Here is a 15,108-nt window from a genome sequence, read left to right as displayed (position 1 = left end):
GGAGTACTGTGTCCAGTTTTGGGCCCCACACTACAAGAGGGATGTGGAAAAATTGGAAAATGTCCAGGGGAGGGCAACAAAAATGATTAGGGGACTGGAATACATGACTTATGAGGAGAGGCTGAGGGAACTGGGATTGTTTAGTCTGCGGAAGAGAAGAATGAAGGGGGATTTGATAGCTGCTTTCAACTATCTGAAAGGGGATTCCAGAGAGGATGGATCTAGACTGTTCTCAGTGGTACCAGATGACAGAACAAGGAGTAATGGTCTCAAGTTGCAGTGGGGGAGATTTAGGTTGATTATTAGGAAAAACTTTTTCACTAGGATAGTGGTGAAGCACTGGAATGGGTTACCTAGGGAGGTGGTGGAATCTCCTTCCTTAGAGGTTTTTAAGGTCAGGCTTGACAAAGCCCTGGCTGGGATGATTTAGTTGGGGATTGGTCCTGCTTTGAGCAGGGGGTTGGACTAGATGACCTCCTGAGGTCCCTTCCAACCCTGATAGTCTATGATTCTATTAACATAGAACCATGGGATTAGAAGGGACTACAAGGGTCATCTAGGGTCATCACTGTCAAGGAGGTTAGACTAGAAACCGAGGCATAGCCAAAGGTTGCTGTGACTCCAGCCCCTACCAGCAAAGAGGGACAGGTCACACTCACTACCCCAGGAGTTGAATTTCAGACTGAACTGCAGAAGGATTCCCTCCTTGGAGAAGCTGAGGGCCACAGCTGACCACAGCACTGTAAAATCCCTTAAGGAGTACGGCAGGGACAGATTCCGGTGGGAGAAAAGATTCCCGTACCAGGAATCAGTTCCCACTGGGAAAATTGAACCTTGCGGGGATCAGGAGGCAGCAGCTGATTCCCCAGAGGTACCACTGCAAACTATTGTACCTGGCCCACGATATCCTCTCAGGACATCAGGGGACATAGCACACCCAGCAAAGGCTACTGGCCCGGAGTCTTTGACACAGTCAAATAGTACTGCAGGTCCTGTGACCCCTGCCAGAGGATGGGGTGAAGTATAAAGCAGTGCTGAGATCATTGCCCATCATAAGGGAACCTTTTCAGAAGGTGGCGATAGTGGGGACCCTTAGCAAGGCAACTCGGGCAGGGAAGAAATACATTCTGATGGTGGTTGATTGCACTACCCGCCACCCAGGGGCAGTGGCTCTGTCCTCCACTGAGGCAGACATGCTGCTGATTATCTTCAGCAGAGTTGGGTTCACCCGGGAGGTCTTTACAGACCAGGGGTCCAATGTCATGTCAGCCCTACTCTGGGGCTTGTGGGAGAAACTGGGGGTCCAGCACACCTGGGCCTCTTCTCATCACCCTCAGTCCAACAGACTGGTGGCGATGTTTAATAGGATCCTGAAGATAGTGTTGAGGACTTTTATGGACCAGCATCAGCAGGACTCGGATAAGTGTTTGCTGTTTGCTTATAGGGAAGTGCCCCAGAAATCTACAGTGATCTCCCTTTTTGAATTGCTGTGTGGGAGAAGAGTGAGGGGACCGCTGGACATGATGAGGGATGCGTGGGAGGGGAAGGCCTCCCTCAAAGGGCAACTGGTGGAGGACTATGTGCTGTCCTTTTGGGAAAGGCTCACTGACCACTCCGCTCTGACGTGCTGCATGAAATGAAAGGGTTTAATGCCAAACTTCTAAGCTGGAGTTTGACCCTCCAAGATTATGATATGGAAGTGATTCATGTTACTCGGAGTGAAAATGGTATAGCTGATACCTTGCCATGAAACCGGGAACCTGAACTTCCCCAGTGCAGGCAGAAGGCAAAGAGCAGGGCAGGCTCGAATGGGGAAGGGATGTGGCAGTGGCAATTTTTGGTAATATTTTTATGAATTCTATGTGTGCCTCAGTTTATCCTGTATGCTGCATTGTTACCCAGTGGGGTGGAAAAAGAATGCTTCCAGGGCAGGCTGTAACAGACGTAGATGTGGGCGTCAGCTGACGGTCTGGGCCTTGACTCCCATATCAGTGGAAGAGTTAAGACAATGGAAAACCCAGTCACCAAGACACGGACAACTAGAAAACAATGACCCAGAGGGAGATGGATTTCCCCACCTCCCAACAGGGAAGCTGAGTAACATTCCTGGACTCAAGAACAAAGGACAGGAAGGTGTGAGCTAGCGGGGAGAATTGCCTTCTGGAAGGAGTTGGGGCTCTCACCTGGAGTCTAAACGTGAAGTCAGATGGAGAGACGCACAAAACTTGAACAATGGGACTCACTCCAGCATGGCTGGGCTCTGGGATGACCAGGATGGCCTGTGCTTTCCCCTTCAGTTCTATGGGCTAACGTCAGGGCTTCTGGTGCTGTGCGCCACTGACTAATGAACCTGACTGTTTTGACAACACTGTGTGTGTGTCATGGCAAATGCTGGGTGAGGTGCACTGATCCCTGCAGAGTGCACATACTCTACCCGGAGTCTGTCTCACTTGGACTCACTGCACAGAGCTCACAGTGTGAAGAGGAGTGCTGAAGTCTCAGAGCTCCAGTGTGAAGCAGTGTTGAGGCCGTGTGGCACATCCTGCAGGAAGAGTGAGACCCCTTGGAGGTCTGGCACATTCCTCCTAGAGATGGTTCCAAAGCTAGGGGTGTAGCACTGATCCTGGGAATCCATGGCACCCCATGCAATACCCCTAGCGCCCCACTGTTCTCTGTTTCCCCCAGTCTCCCTGTCCCAGCACCCTGCTGTTCCCAGTTACTTCCACTGCCCCACTCCAGGATTCTGCTGCTCCCCAGTGTCCCTGGTGCCCCACTGTTCCCCAGTTCCCTTGGCACCCAGTTCCCATCCCCAGCTCCCAGCTGTTCCCTGTTACCCCTAGCACTCAGTTCCCATCCCCAGCTCCCGGCCGTTCCCTGCTACCCCTGGCACCCAGTTCCCTCCCCGGCTCCCGGCCGTTCCCTGCTACCCCTGGCACCCAGCTCCCATCCCTGGCTCCCGGTCGTTCTCTGTTACCCCTGCCACCCAGTTCCCATCCCCAGCCCCCAGCCGTTCCCTGTTACCCCTGGCACACAGTGCCTATCCCTAGATCCTGGCAGTTTCCTGCCCAGCCCCGCACTGTTCACTCTGTGCCCTCTCTGGCTGGTGGCACTACCTGTGGCGGCATTCTCAGGTATGGCTACGTCTCTGGTGCTGCGGGGGAAGCGCACGCCCTGGTAGCTCTCTTCCTGCAGGTAGATCACCACCACGCCGGTGGAGGAGAGGGCTGGTTGGCCCAAGTCGGTGGCCAGGATGAAAAGAGTGCGCTGGCGCTGGCTGAGAGAGCCTAGGGGCTGCAGCAACTGGATGGCGCCAGTGTAGGAATTGATGGCGAAGCTGGGGTTGTGTGTGGCAAACCGGTACAGAATGGAGGCGTTGGCACCTGCGTCTTTGTCCTCAGCCCGCATAGTGGCCACCACCTGCTTAGGTGGCGTGTGGCGGGAGAGATTGACGGAGAGTGGGCTGTACAGGAAGGCAGGTGCATGGTCGTTGACGTCCCGCACGACGACTGTGACACGCACGACTGCGCTCTTGGGCTCCCAGGGTGCCGAGTCCACGGCTTTGGCCAGGAAGCTGTAAATCGGGCGGCGCTCACGATCCAAGGCCTGGGCACTGGTGATGAGCCCGCTCTGTGGTTCCACCTGGAACATGCCCAGCGACTCATTGCCCAGGTAGTAGGAGACCTGCCCGTTGGTGCCCTCATCCGGGTCCAGTGCCACCAGCTGCAGGACCAGTGCCCCGACAGCCAGGTCCTCAGGCACCTCCACAGTGTAGGCTGCCTGCGCAAAGTGCGGTGCATTGTCATTGAGATCCAGCACCCGCACATTCAGAGACATGGTGGCACTGCGCTGGGGTGTGCCGTGGTCTCGTGCCACCACAGTCAGACGGTAAGAGGCCACCAGCTCTCGGTCCAGGCTGCGCGAGGTGGAGAACACACCGGAAGCAGGGTCCAGGCTGAAATCCTGGGCAGGGTCTCCATCTGGGAGAGAAGAGATGGGAATGAGAGAACCTCCCTGATATGGCCTGGGGGCCGGGGGGGGAGGTAATGGGAGCAAGGAACCCTCCTGATATGGCTCAGAGGGGGAGTGGGAGCAAGTGACATTTCCTGATACTGCCCAGTGGGAGGGGGATGGGAATGATGGACCTTCCCTGATATGGTCCCTGTAGTTCTGCAGACAGACCCCTGCAGGCAGGGAGCCATGGTACAAACAGGATGGGGTCTCTCCCCTCTGAATTGCACAGAAAATGGCCCACAACTGGCACCACCTCAGTGGCAAACACTTCCCCAGTGCAGAGTAGAAGTGGCAAACCCAAACAGCATGCACAGTGTAGCCCCATCCCAGCATGCCCCACAACCACTCCTCCTGCCATCGAACAGCACTCAACTGGCCCCAAAGAGCCCCAAGAACGAGGCACCAGAACCAGCCACAGCTTGAGGGCTTTGACCCGGCCCAGATGGCTGGTGCTGCAGAGACCTCACCACAGAGCTGTGTGCAAACCTCAGCCCGACCCCCCGATACAGATTCAGCAGGAACAGATAGGAGAGGACTGGGGAGGCCCCAGGAGGAGCAACTGCAGCCAGTGTTCACAACCCTGGAGGCACACTCTACTGAGGTCCTCGGAGGGGCAGCAATCAAGAGCCATGCCTTGCCTGGCACAGAACCAAGCCAGTGTGGATTGTACCCCATGCCGCAGGGGCTGCAGCACACATGGCAGATGGGGGATTGCTGCTCATGCCAATGGTCTCAGCAAAGGACCCCCATGTGGGAGCTGGGGTCAGAAGGGGGAGCACCAGTACAGCGTGAGCCATGTGCCCGGTGGCCCTCACCCATCACATGGTACTCCAGACGCCCATTCTCGCCCGCATCCAAGTCTGTGGCCCGCAGAGTGTAGAGCGCCACGCGGCTCTGGTTCTCGGGCACCTCCAAGGAGCAGGACTTGCTCTCGAAGCGCGGGGCATGGTCGTTTTCATCTCCCACCAAGATCCGCACTGTCACTTTGGCCAGGTTGGGGGGCAGGCCACCATCCTGAGCATAGACTGTGGGAAGAGAGGGAGGGGGTCCTGGAGACCCTAGGTGCCACCCATAGGGACCACACCCACCGCCTGCAAGGAGCAGCTCCACCATGGCCCGTCTCCCCCAGCCCGCACCCTGTGCCCAATCTGGGTCCCTCCACTCTCCTGTCCCCCTCCCTTCCTGCCTCACGCACCCAACACTCTTACATCAAAACCTGAACATTCCCCACTCCCTTTCTTTGCCCCACACAATATGCCTCCTTCCTCCAGCAAACATGCTGATGTCCATGCCAGCTGGGAGCACAGCTGGACCCCCTCCCATCTCCTTTCCTTAGTCCCTGCTACCCTCACTGCCACTCTCCACTTCCCATACAGCATCTTCCCCCCCACGCCCAACCCCCAGGTCTGGCCATACCTGTTAGCATGTGCTGCTCCCGCCTCTCCCGGTCCAGGGAGCGCATGGTGGTGACAAGCCCAGTCTGTGGGTGGATGGAGAAGGGACCCCCAGAGAGGCCCCCATATGACACATGCCCATTGGCCCCTGCAAAAGAGAAACCTCTGGTCTGAAGGGGTAAGTGCAGACAGCTGCTGCAATGGTCCCAGGACCAGGCCCTCTTTCCACTTGCCCGCCCCAGGCCTCTGCACGCACTGTGCCTCCTCCCACCCGCCCCAGGCCATGCTCCCTTCCCTTTCCCCACAAGGGAGCAGTGTGGGGGCTGGGTGGGGAAAGACCCCTAGAGGCAGGAGGGAAGGGGCAGAAGTGGAGATGTCAGGAAGGCTGAGGAAAGGAGACAGCTGTGGCCAGGCTAAGGGGACCTGGGCAGGCTGGGGGTCAGGTGGAGGAGAGGGTGGGGAGGGACTGCTGCCTGGTGACAGTCCCTCAGGCCCAGGCCACACTGTGCGAACGAAGGCGATTGTGACATGGATCGGTGTGGGTCTAGTGTGACAGGGCTCCAATCTCCGATGCCCCTCAATGCTCAGGGACTGGCTCTCTCATCTCCCGCAGGTAAGGCGCCCAACCCTGGGGCTCCCTGGATACTGCCTTGGCAGATGAGGAGCAGGGGAAGGCCTGTGGTGATCACATACTCTTCAGACCCTGGGCCAATGCCTTTGGCGCAGCTTTGACCCAGCCAACCTCCCTCCCCCAGGGCCACCTGTTCCAGCCCCAAGGCTCTCACCCAGGTCGCAGTCTGTGGCCAGCAGCTGCAGCACGGGGCTGCCTGCTGGCAGATTCTCCATGACACTGGCCTCATACTCAGCCCTCTCGAAGGCAGGTGCCTCATCATTAACGTCCAGCACCAGCACAGTCAGCAGCTGTGTGGACGAGCGGCGCGGGAAGCCATGGTCCATGGCCACCACTGTCAGGTTGTGCTGGGATATCTCCTCCCGGTTCAGAGTCCGCACAATGGAGAGGGCACCTGGGGAGACACCAAGACAGACTGAGCCTGGGACAGAGAAGTCACAGGGAGCTGGGCTGAGCCAGGGTCACTGAGGTCAGGGTCGACACTTGGTGCCCCGCAGCACTACAAACCCCACACCTTGGGCTGCGGAGCTGCGCCCAGCTCTCCCTGCACATGCTGGCATCTGCCTGCTTCTGTCCCTTATGCTGTGGCTGGGCACCTCCTCCCGCCTGGGCCCGGTGGGAATCTCTTACCCACTCCGGGCTGGGACAGGAATCCCACTGTCACCACTGCCCCCATCCTCCCACTCGGTCCCCATGCCTCCCCGATGCTCCTTATCCATTGTGTCTACCTGTCTTCCCATCCCCCACATCTGTCACCTCTTCCCCTTCGCCCCTTGTGTCTCCCATGTCCCCTCCCCCACATCCATCACCTCTTCGCCTTCACCCCCTGTGTCTCCCGTGTCCCCTCCCCCACATCCATCACCCCTTTTCCTTCCCCCCTTGTATTTCCCATATCCCCTCCCACCCCCCACATCCGCCACCTCTTCCCCTTCACTTCTTGTGTCTCCCATGTCCCTTGCCCTCCTCTCCCCCACAGCCCCAGCATCTCCCTGCAGCCCCACAGGCCCCTTACCTGTGCTGGGGTTGAGGTGGAATCGGCCCTCGGCGTTGCCTGCCTGCAGCGTGTAGCTCACCCGCCCATTTTCGCCCAGGTCCCCATCCCGCGCCACCACATGCAGCACCATGAAGCCAGTGGGCTGGTCCTCCATGACGCTAACGGTGGCTGGTGAGAGGAAGACGGGCATGTTGTCGTTCTCATCTGTCACAAAGACACGGGCAGTGACGGCAGCGGAGCGGCGCTGGCTGATGTTGCGGGCCTGGTCTGTGGCCTCCACCACCAGCAGAAAGGAGGGGGCAGCCTCGCGGTCCAGCCCCTGCTGGAGGCTCAGCAGCCCAGAGTGGGCATCCAGCTGGAAGTGGGAGCCGGGGGGCTCCTGGTGCAGCAGCCTGTAGCACACCTGGCTGTTGGGGCCAGCACCGTCTCCATCTGGGGCCTGGAAGGTGAAGATGGAGGCACCGATCTGGGTGTTCTCGGGCACCACAATAGTGATGGGGTCCTCGGGGAAGGCAGGCGCCTGGTCATTACAGTCCTGCACATGGATCTGCACCAGCACCAGCCGGCTGGCAGGGTAGCCGCGCTGTGTGTCCTCGGCGCTGACGTGCAGCGTGTGCTGTGCCCCCAACTCATAGTCCAGCTCCCGTGCCGCGTAGATCTCCCCCGTCACGCTGTCCACCACAAAGGTGCCGTCTCCACCTCCTCCCAGCAGGGTGTAAGTCAGATGCCCCTGTGCAGAGGCCTCAGGCGGCGCCACCGAGCCAATCACTGAGCCAGGTCTGACCCCTTCCACCGGGTGCAGTGTAAGCACAGTGGCATCTGGCTGTGGCAGCACCCGGGAGGATGGCAGTACCTGCAGGTGAAGAGAGAGGGGAAGGGGGAGTGAGAGTCTGAAGTGGGACCTGTGGGGTTGGAAGAGGTGAGGTGAGAGGGGGAAGTATGGGGCAGTAGTGGGGAGGTGAGGCAGGAGGGGGAGCTGTGGGGCAGTAGTGGGGATGTAAGGTGGGAGTGAGAGCTGTAGTGCAGCAGTGGGCATGTGGGGCGGCAGGGGGGACCTGTGGGGCAGTAGTGGGGATGTGGGGTGGCAGGGGGGGACCTGTGGGGCAGTAGTGGGGATGTGTTGCCTCACTCCTTTACTGGGTCCCAAAGCCATTGACACCTATAGCCAACTGAACAGAACTGACACTGGGAGCTACAAACAGTTCAAAAGAGCCTTATTGCTTAGGTTTGAGCTAACACTGAAGGCAGAAATAATCAATTATTTTTGTCCAGGTGAAAGATTTTGTGGTCTGTTCAAAAGCGTCTGGCAGGCTGGATTTGGCCCGCAGTCTGCCTATTGCCTACCGTGGCCTAAGACCTATAGGAAAAGGTTTTGGCATGTGCAGTGGAACAAAAGGCTGGCACCCTGACAGGTGAGTACTCCCACAGTGGGGTAACGGAGCTGGTGTCACTACCCTGGAATCTTTGTAAGACCTGATCAGGTTAGAACATTATATGAAATATGTCCCTCTGATCCTAAAATGTGATTAGTATATTGAGCACCTAAGAAAATCCACATAATGTGGGCTGAGTGGTGGATCAGTCTGTGGGCAGTATGTCCAGATATGGAAGTTAGTTAAACAGAAATTAAAAGGTACAGTGCCAAAAGTGAAATCCCTGCAAGCTGCATGGAGACTTTTTAAAGACATCATAAGAGAGACTCAACTTAAATGTATGCACCAAATTAAAAAATACAGTAAGAGAACCAAAAAAGTGCCATGGTGGCTAAACAACAAAGTAAAAGAAGCAGATACAGGCAAAAAGGAATCCTTTAAAAAGTGGAAGTTAAATCCTAGCGAGGAAAATAGAAAGGAGCATAAACTCTGGCAAATGAAGTGTAAAAATATAATTAGTTAGTTAGTTAGTACCTGTGACAGGATCCCTGGAGTGCAGCCTGGGACTGTGGGACCTCTGTGCCCCCTTAACTCTCCAGCCTGGGCTGTCTCTCACAATGCTTTGCTAGTGACAAGCAGCAAACCCCTCCAGGTGCTGTGATTACTCAGCACAACAGCAGGTGGAGCCCCTCAGCCAGCTAGATTGCCTGAATGCTCCCAGAGCCGGTCATGAATCACTCAGAGAAAGGCACCAGCCAAATTCCCCCAGCTCCCATCCTTATACCTCAGGAATATACTGTCTTGTACTGCTCAAGATGAGCAGTACAAATTTATTAATTGGTTCACCACTTCATCAATGGAAAGTGGATATACACTCGCCTTTGTAAAACCTGAGCAAATTTACCAAACACTTCAGGCAAACTCACTGGCAAAGATAAATAGTAAAACGAATTTATTGACTACAAATGATAGATTTTAAGTGGTTATAAGTGATAGGCAAAATGTCAGAGTTAGTTTCCAAAAGAAAATAAATTAAAAGCATGCAGTCTAAACTCTCAACCCTATTAGACTGGGCAACATCTAGGTAAGCAGTTTTTCTCACCCTACTGGATATTGCAGTCCTTAATAGACAGGTTTGTCCCTTAAATCTGGGCCAGTCTCCTCTGTTGGAATCTTCAGTCTTCTGAGTGTCTTTGTTGCTTGCAGCATAGGTGGGGGCAGGAGAAAGGTGAAGCATTGGCCCCCTGTGTTCTGGTTTACACCTTTAGTCCCTGTGCTTGGAGAACACAAGTCCAGGCATGTCTGGAGGGCATTGCTGAGTCCCCAGGCAAGGTTGAGCACTTCCCCTTGTATGGCCTTATGCAGGTGAGTCACTGAATTGTAGCTCCCTTGATGGACAATGGCTGTTGATGGTGGTTTGACACCTACCTGAGTGTTGGTTACTTTTCGTTGGCATTGTCTCTGGAGAGCTAGCATTTGGTCACTTCCCAAACCCACAGCATATTTTAGTTACAACCATACAACACAATTCTCATAACTTCATATGCATTAATTATATACATATTTACACAGAACAAAAACAACAAGGAGTCCTTGTGGCACCTTAGAGACTAACAAATTTATTTGGTCATAAGCTTTCATGGGCTAGAACCCACTTCATCAGATGCATGGAGTGGAAAGTACAGGAGCAGGTATATATACATAGTACATGAAAAGATGGGAGTTGCCTTACCAAGTGGGGGGGGGGTCAGTCTAATGAGACAACTCAATTAACAGTTGAATACCAAGGGAGGAAAAATCACTTTTGTAGTGGTTATGAGGGTGGCCCATTTCAAACAGTTGATAAGAAGGTGTGAGTAACAGTAGGGGGAAATTAGTAAGGGGAAATTAATTTTTGTAATGACCTATCCACTCCCAGTCTTTATTCAGGACTAATTTGATGATGTCCAGTTTGCAAATTAATTCCAGGTCTGCAGTTTCACTTTGGAGTCTGTTTTTGAAGTTTTTTTGTTGAAGAATTGCGACTTTTAAGTCTGTTATTGAGTGACCAGGGAGATTGAAGTGTTCTCCTACTGGTTTTTGAATGTCATAATTCCTGATGTCAGATTTGTGTCCATTTATTCTTTTGCGTAGTTTGGCCAATGTACATGGCATGGGGCATTGCTGGCACATGATGGCATATATCACATTGGTAGATATGCAGGTGAACGAGCTCCTGATGGCGTGGCTGATGTGATTAGGTCCTATGATGGTGTCCCTTGAATAGATATGCAAACAGAGTTGGCACTGGGGTTTGTTGCAGGGTTTGGTTCCTGGGTTAGTGTTTTTGTTGTGTGGTGTGTAGCTGCTGGTGAGTATTTGCTTCAGGTTGGGGGGCTGTCTGTAAGTGAGGACTGGCCTGTCTCCCAAGGTCTGTGAGAGTGATGGGTCGTCCTTCAGGATAGGTTGTAGATCCTTGATGATGCATTGGAGAGGTTTTAGTTGGGGGCTGAAGGTGATGGCTAGTGGCGTTCTGTTATTTTCTTTGTTGGGCCTGTCTTGTAGTAGGTGACTTCTGGGTACCTTTCTGGCTCTGTCAATCTGTTTCTTCACTTCACCAGGTGGATATTATAGTTTTAAGAATGCTTGATAGAGATTCTGTAGGTGTTTGTCTCTGTCTGAGGGAGTGTCTCTTTGAAAAACCACCAACTGTCTTCGGTTGTTTTTCCCCTTAGACTTGCTTCCCTAGGGGATTTAGTTGTTTAAAAAAAGCCTCATCTGCCCCTTCTTCCCAGTTATGTGGTCTGTAGTGGACCCCAACCATGACACCATCCTTGTTTTTTTACCCCTTTTATCCTTACCCAGAGCCTCTCAACAAGTCTGTCTCCTATTTCTGTCTCAACCTCAGTCCAAGTGTGTCCATTTTTAATGTATAAGGCAACACCTCCACCCTTTTTTCCCTGCCTGTTCTTCCTGAGTAAGCTGAACCCTTGTCGATCTAATGCCTCTTGGCATGTCTTTTGTTGTACGCCATATTACCCAGTAAGCATTGTTCTATTATATTTCGTAGAGTGAAGATCTGGTCTGTGCATCCACACCCTTTCCGAAAACTGGTTTGCTCTTTTCTGAGAATGCTCAGTTTGATTTTGAAAGGGAAAGAGATGTGATAAAATGGGATTTTTTTGTAATATTTTTATGATACCTATGTGTGCCTCAGTTTCTCTCTGGACTTTGTGTTACCACTTGGGGTGGGGTGCAGAAGTGTTAACACTGCTCCTGGGACACTGTAGAAGACACAAGTCTGGGTGACACCTTGTGGTCTGGTTGGAATAAATAGGGTCATTAATTAACTAGTTGAAACCGACCCAGAATAACAGCAGGTCCAGAGAGACAATAGGATGTCCCAGTGACTGAACCCTGGCAAGCGAAGGACGTGAACTAAATTGGAGAACAAAGAGGAAAAGGGGGCTGGGATAAGAGCTACTCTTTGGAGGCACTAAGAAGTTCTCCCCTGGGTGGACAGAAAGGAGAGCATGGATGCATAGGCACTGACTCCACGTGGGTGCTCCGGGGCTGGAGGTGTGGTGGGGGTGGAGCTTCGGGGAGGGGGCAGAGTGGGGGTGAGAAGAGGTGGAGAGAGGGTGGGGCCTTGGGAGATGGGGTGGATTGGGGGTGGGACCTTGGGGTGGAGCACCCCCAGGGAAAGCTGAAAGTTGGCACCTGTGCTGGGATGGAATCCATTGCAGCTTGGCTGACACATGGCTCTGGCTTGGCCAGGATGGACTATGACTTAACTTTTGCCTCTCTGTGCTAATTCAAGGACGTGCACATTCTGTAGGCCAGGTGACTTATAACTTGTTTCCTTGTTTGCAAAGGCTGTGTTTGCAGAGGCTGTGTCGCTGTAAATACTCACTGGAAGCATTGCACTCTGAAAGGGAGCAGTACCAGCCTCCCACAGGGGCCTGGCTTGGCTGGATTCGCTGCAGGCAGCCACATGTGACCGGATGTGTACTAGAATGTGGATGATGGCCACGTGGCAGCAAGCCAGGGAGCTGGGGGGTGGGGGGAGGTGAACTGGAACATGGATGATGGCCACAGAGCAGGGGCACAGAGGGTTTGGGAGCTGCAAACTGAAATGCGGGGGGGGGGGGGGGGGGAGGGAGTGGCACTATATGTGAAAGAAAATGTAGAATCAAATGAAATAAAAATCTTAAACGAATCCACGTGTTCCACAGAATTTCTATGGATAGTAATTCCAGGCTCTAATAAGAATATAACAGTAGGGATCTATTATCGACCACCTGACCAGGACAGTGATAGTGACAATGAAATGCTAAGGGAGATTAGAGAGGCTATCAACATAAAGAACTCAATAATAGAGGGGGATTTCAATTATCCCCATATGGACTGGGTACATGTCACCTCAGGACGAAATACAGAGACAAAATTTCTCGATACTTTAAATGACTGCTTCTTGGAGCAGCTGGTAAAGGAACCCACAAGGGGAGAGGCAACTCTTGATCTAGTCCTGAGCGGAGAGCAGGATCTGGTCCAAGAGGTAACTATAACAGGACCACTTGGAAATAGTGACCATAATATAATAACATTTAACATTCCTGTGGTGGGAAGAACACCTCAACAGCCCAGCATTGTGGCATTTAATTTCAGAAAGGGGAACTGTGCAAAAATGAGGAGGTTAGTTAAACAGAAATTAAAAGGTACAGTGACTAGAGTGAAACCCCTGCAAGATGCATGGACACTTTTCAAAGACACCATAATAGAGGCTCAACTTAAATGTATACCCCAAATTAAAAAACACAGTAAAAACTAAAAAAGAGCCACCGTGGCTTAAGAACCATGTAAAAGAGGCAGTGAGAGATAAAAAGGCATCTTTTAAAAAGTGGAAGTCAATTCCTAGTGAGGTAAATAGAAAGGAGCATAAACGCTGCCAAGTTAAATGTAAAAATGTAGTAAGAAAAGCCATAAAGGAGTTTGAAGAACAGCTAGCCAAAAACTCAAAAGATAATAACAAAACGTTTAAGTACATTAGAAGCACGAAGCCTGCTAAACAACCAGTGGAGCCCCTGGACAATCGAAAAGACAATAAAGTCATCGCAGAGAAACTAAATTAATTCTTTGCTTCAGTCTTCACGGGCTATGGATTTTAGGGAGATTCCCAAACCTGAGCCGTCTTTTGTAGGTTATAAATCTGAGGAATTGTCACAGATTGAAGTGTCACTAGAGGAGGTTTTGGAATTAATTGAGAAACTTAACAGTAACAAGTCACTGGGACCAGACAGCATTCACCCAAGAGTTCTGAAAGAACTCAAATGTGAAATTGCGGAACTACTAACTATGGTTTGTAACCTGTCCTTTAAATTAGCTACTGTACCCAATGACTGGAAGATAGCTAATGTAACGCCAATATTTAAGAAGGGCTCTAGAGGTGATCCTGGCAATTACAGACCGGTAAGTCTAACATCAGTACCGGGCAAATTAGTTGAAACCATAGTAAAGAATAAAATTGTCAGACACATAGAAGAACATAAATTGTTGCGCAAAAGTCAACATGGCTTCTGTAAAGGGAGATCATGTCTTACTAATCTATTAGAGTTCTTTGAGGGGGGTCAACAAACACATGGATAAGGGGGATCCAGTGGACATAGTGTACTTAGATTTCCAAAAAGCCTTTGACAAGGTCCCTCACCAAAGGTTCTTATGTAAATTAAGTTGTCATGGGATAAGAGGGAAGATCATTTCATGGATTGAGAACTGTAGCTCACGAAAGCTTATGCTCAAATAAATTGGTTAGTCTCTAAGGTGCCACAAGTACTCCTTTTCTTTTTGCGAATACAGACTAACACGGCTGTTACTCTGAAACCGGATAAAAGACAGGGAACAAAGAGTTAGAATAAATGGTAAATTTTCAGACTGGAGAGGGGTAACTAGTGGTGTTCCCCAAGGGTCAGTCCGAGGACCAATCCTATTCAACTTATTCATAAATGATCTGGAGAAAGGGGTAAACAGTGAGGTGGCAAAGTTTGCAGAAGATACTAAACTGCTCAAGATAGTTAAGACCAAAGCAGACTGTGAAGAACTTCAAAAAAATCTCACAAAACTAAGTGATTGCGCAACAAAATTGCAAATTAAATTTAATGTGGATAAATGTAAAGTAATGCACATTGGAAAAAATAACCCCAACTATACATACAATATGATGGGGGCCAATTTAGCTACAACTAATCAGGAGAAAGATCTTGGAGTCATCGTGAATAGTTCTCTGAAGACATCCATGCAGAGTGCAGTGGCAGTCAAAAAAGCAAACAGGATGTTAGGAATCATTAAAAAAGGGATAGAGAATAAGACAGAGAATATCTTATTACCCTTATATAAATCCATGGTACGCCCACATCTTGAACACTGAGTACAGATGTGGTCCCCTCAACTCAAAAAAGATATACTGGCATTAGAAAAGGTTCAGAAAAGGGCAACTAAAATGATTAGGGATTTGGAACAGGTCCCATATAAGGAGAGATTAAAGAGGCTAGGACTTTTCAGTTTGGAAAAGAGGAGACTAAGGGAGGATATGATAGAAGTATATAAAATCATGAGTGGTGTGGAGAAAGTGAATAAGGAAAAGTTATGTACTTGTTCCCATAATATAAGAACGAGGGGCCACCAAATGAAATTAATGGGCAGCAGGTTTAAAACAAATAAAAGGAAGCT

The 15,108-nt window shown here is 51.4% G+C and overlaps 1 protein-coding gene across 1 annotated transcript in view; it reads right to left on the bottom strand.

Annotated features, from left to right (window-relative positions):
• The window catches only part of DCHS1 (dachsous cadherin-related 1), a 132,374-nt gene that overhangs the window by 42,512 nt on the left and 74,754 nt on the right, over positions 1-15,108 (bottom strand). Inside the window, exons 10-14 of the mRNA XM_037904622.2 lie at positions 7,049-7,883; positions 6,191-6,430; positions 5,428-5,553; positions 4,827-5,036; positions 3,114-3,977 (exon numbers count right to left, since the gene is read on the bottom strand). Of these exons, the coding sequence (XP_037760550.1) occupies positions 3,114-3,977; positions 4,827-5,036; positions 5,428-5,553; positions 6,191-6,430; positions 7,049-7,883 (2,275 nt within the window). The remainder of the gene's footprint in view (positions 1-3,113; positions 3,978-4,826; positions 5,037-5,427; positions 5,554-6,190; positions 6,431-7,048; positions 7,884-15,108) is intronic.

This window comes from Chelonia mydas, chromosome 1 (genome assembly GCF_015237465.2).
Source record: "Chelonia mydas isolate rCheMyd1 chromosome 1, rCheMyd1.pri.v2, whole genome shotgun sequence".
NCBI classification, from domain to species: domain Eukaryota; kingdom Metazoa; phylum Chordata; order Testudines; family Cheloniidae; genus Chelonia; species Chelonia mydas.
Note: the sequence above shows the minus strand (reverse complement) of the source record. Positions and strands in the feature narration are given on the sequence as shown.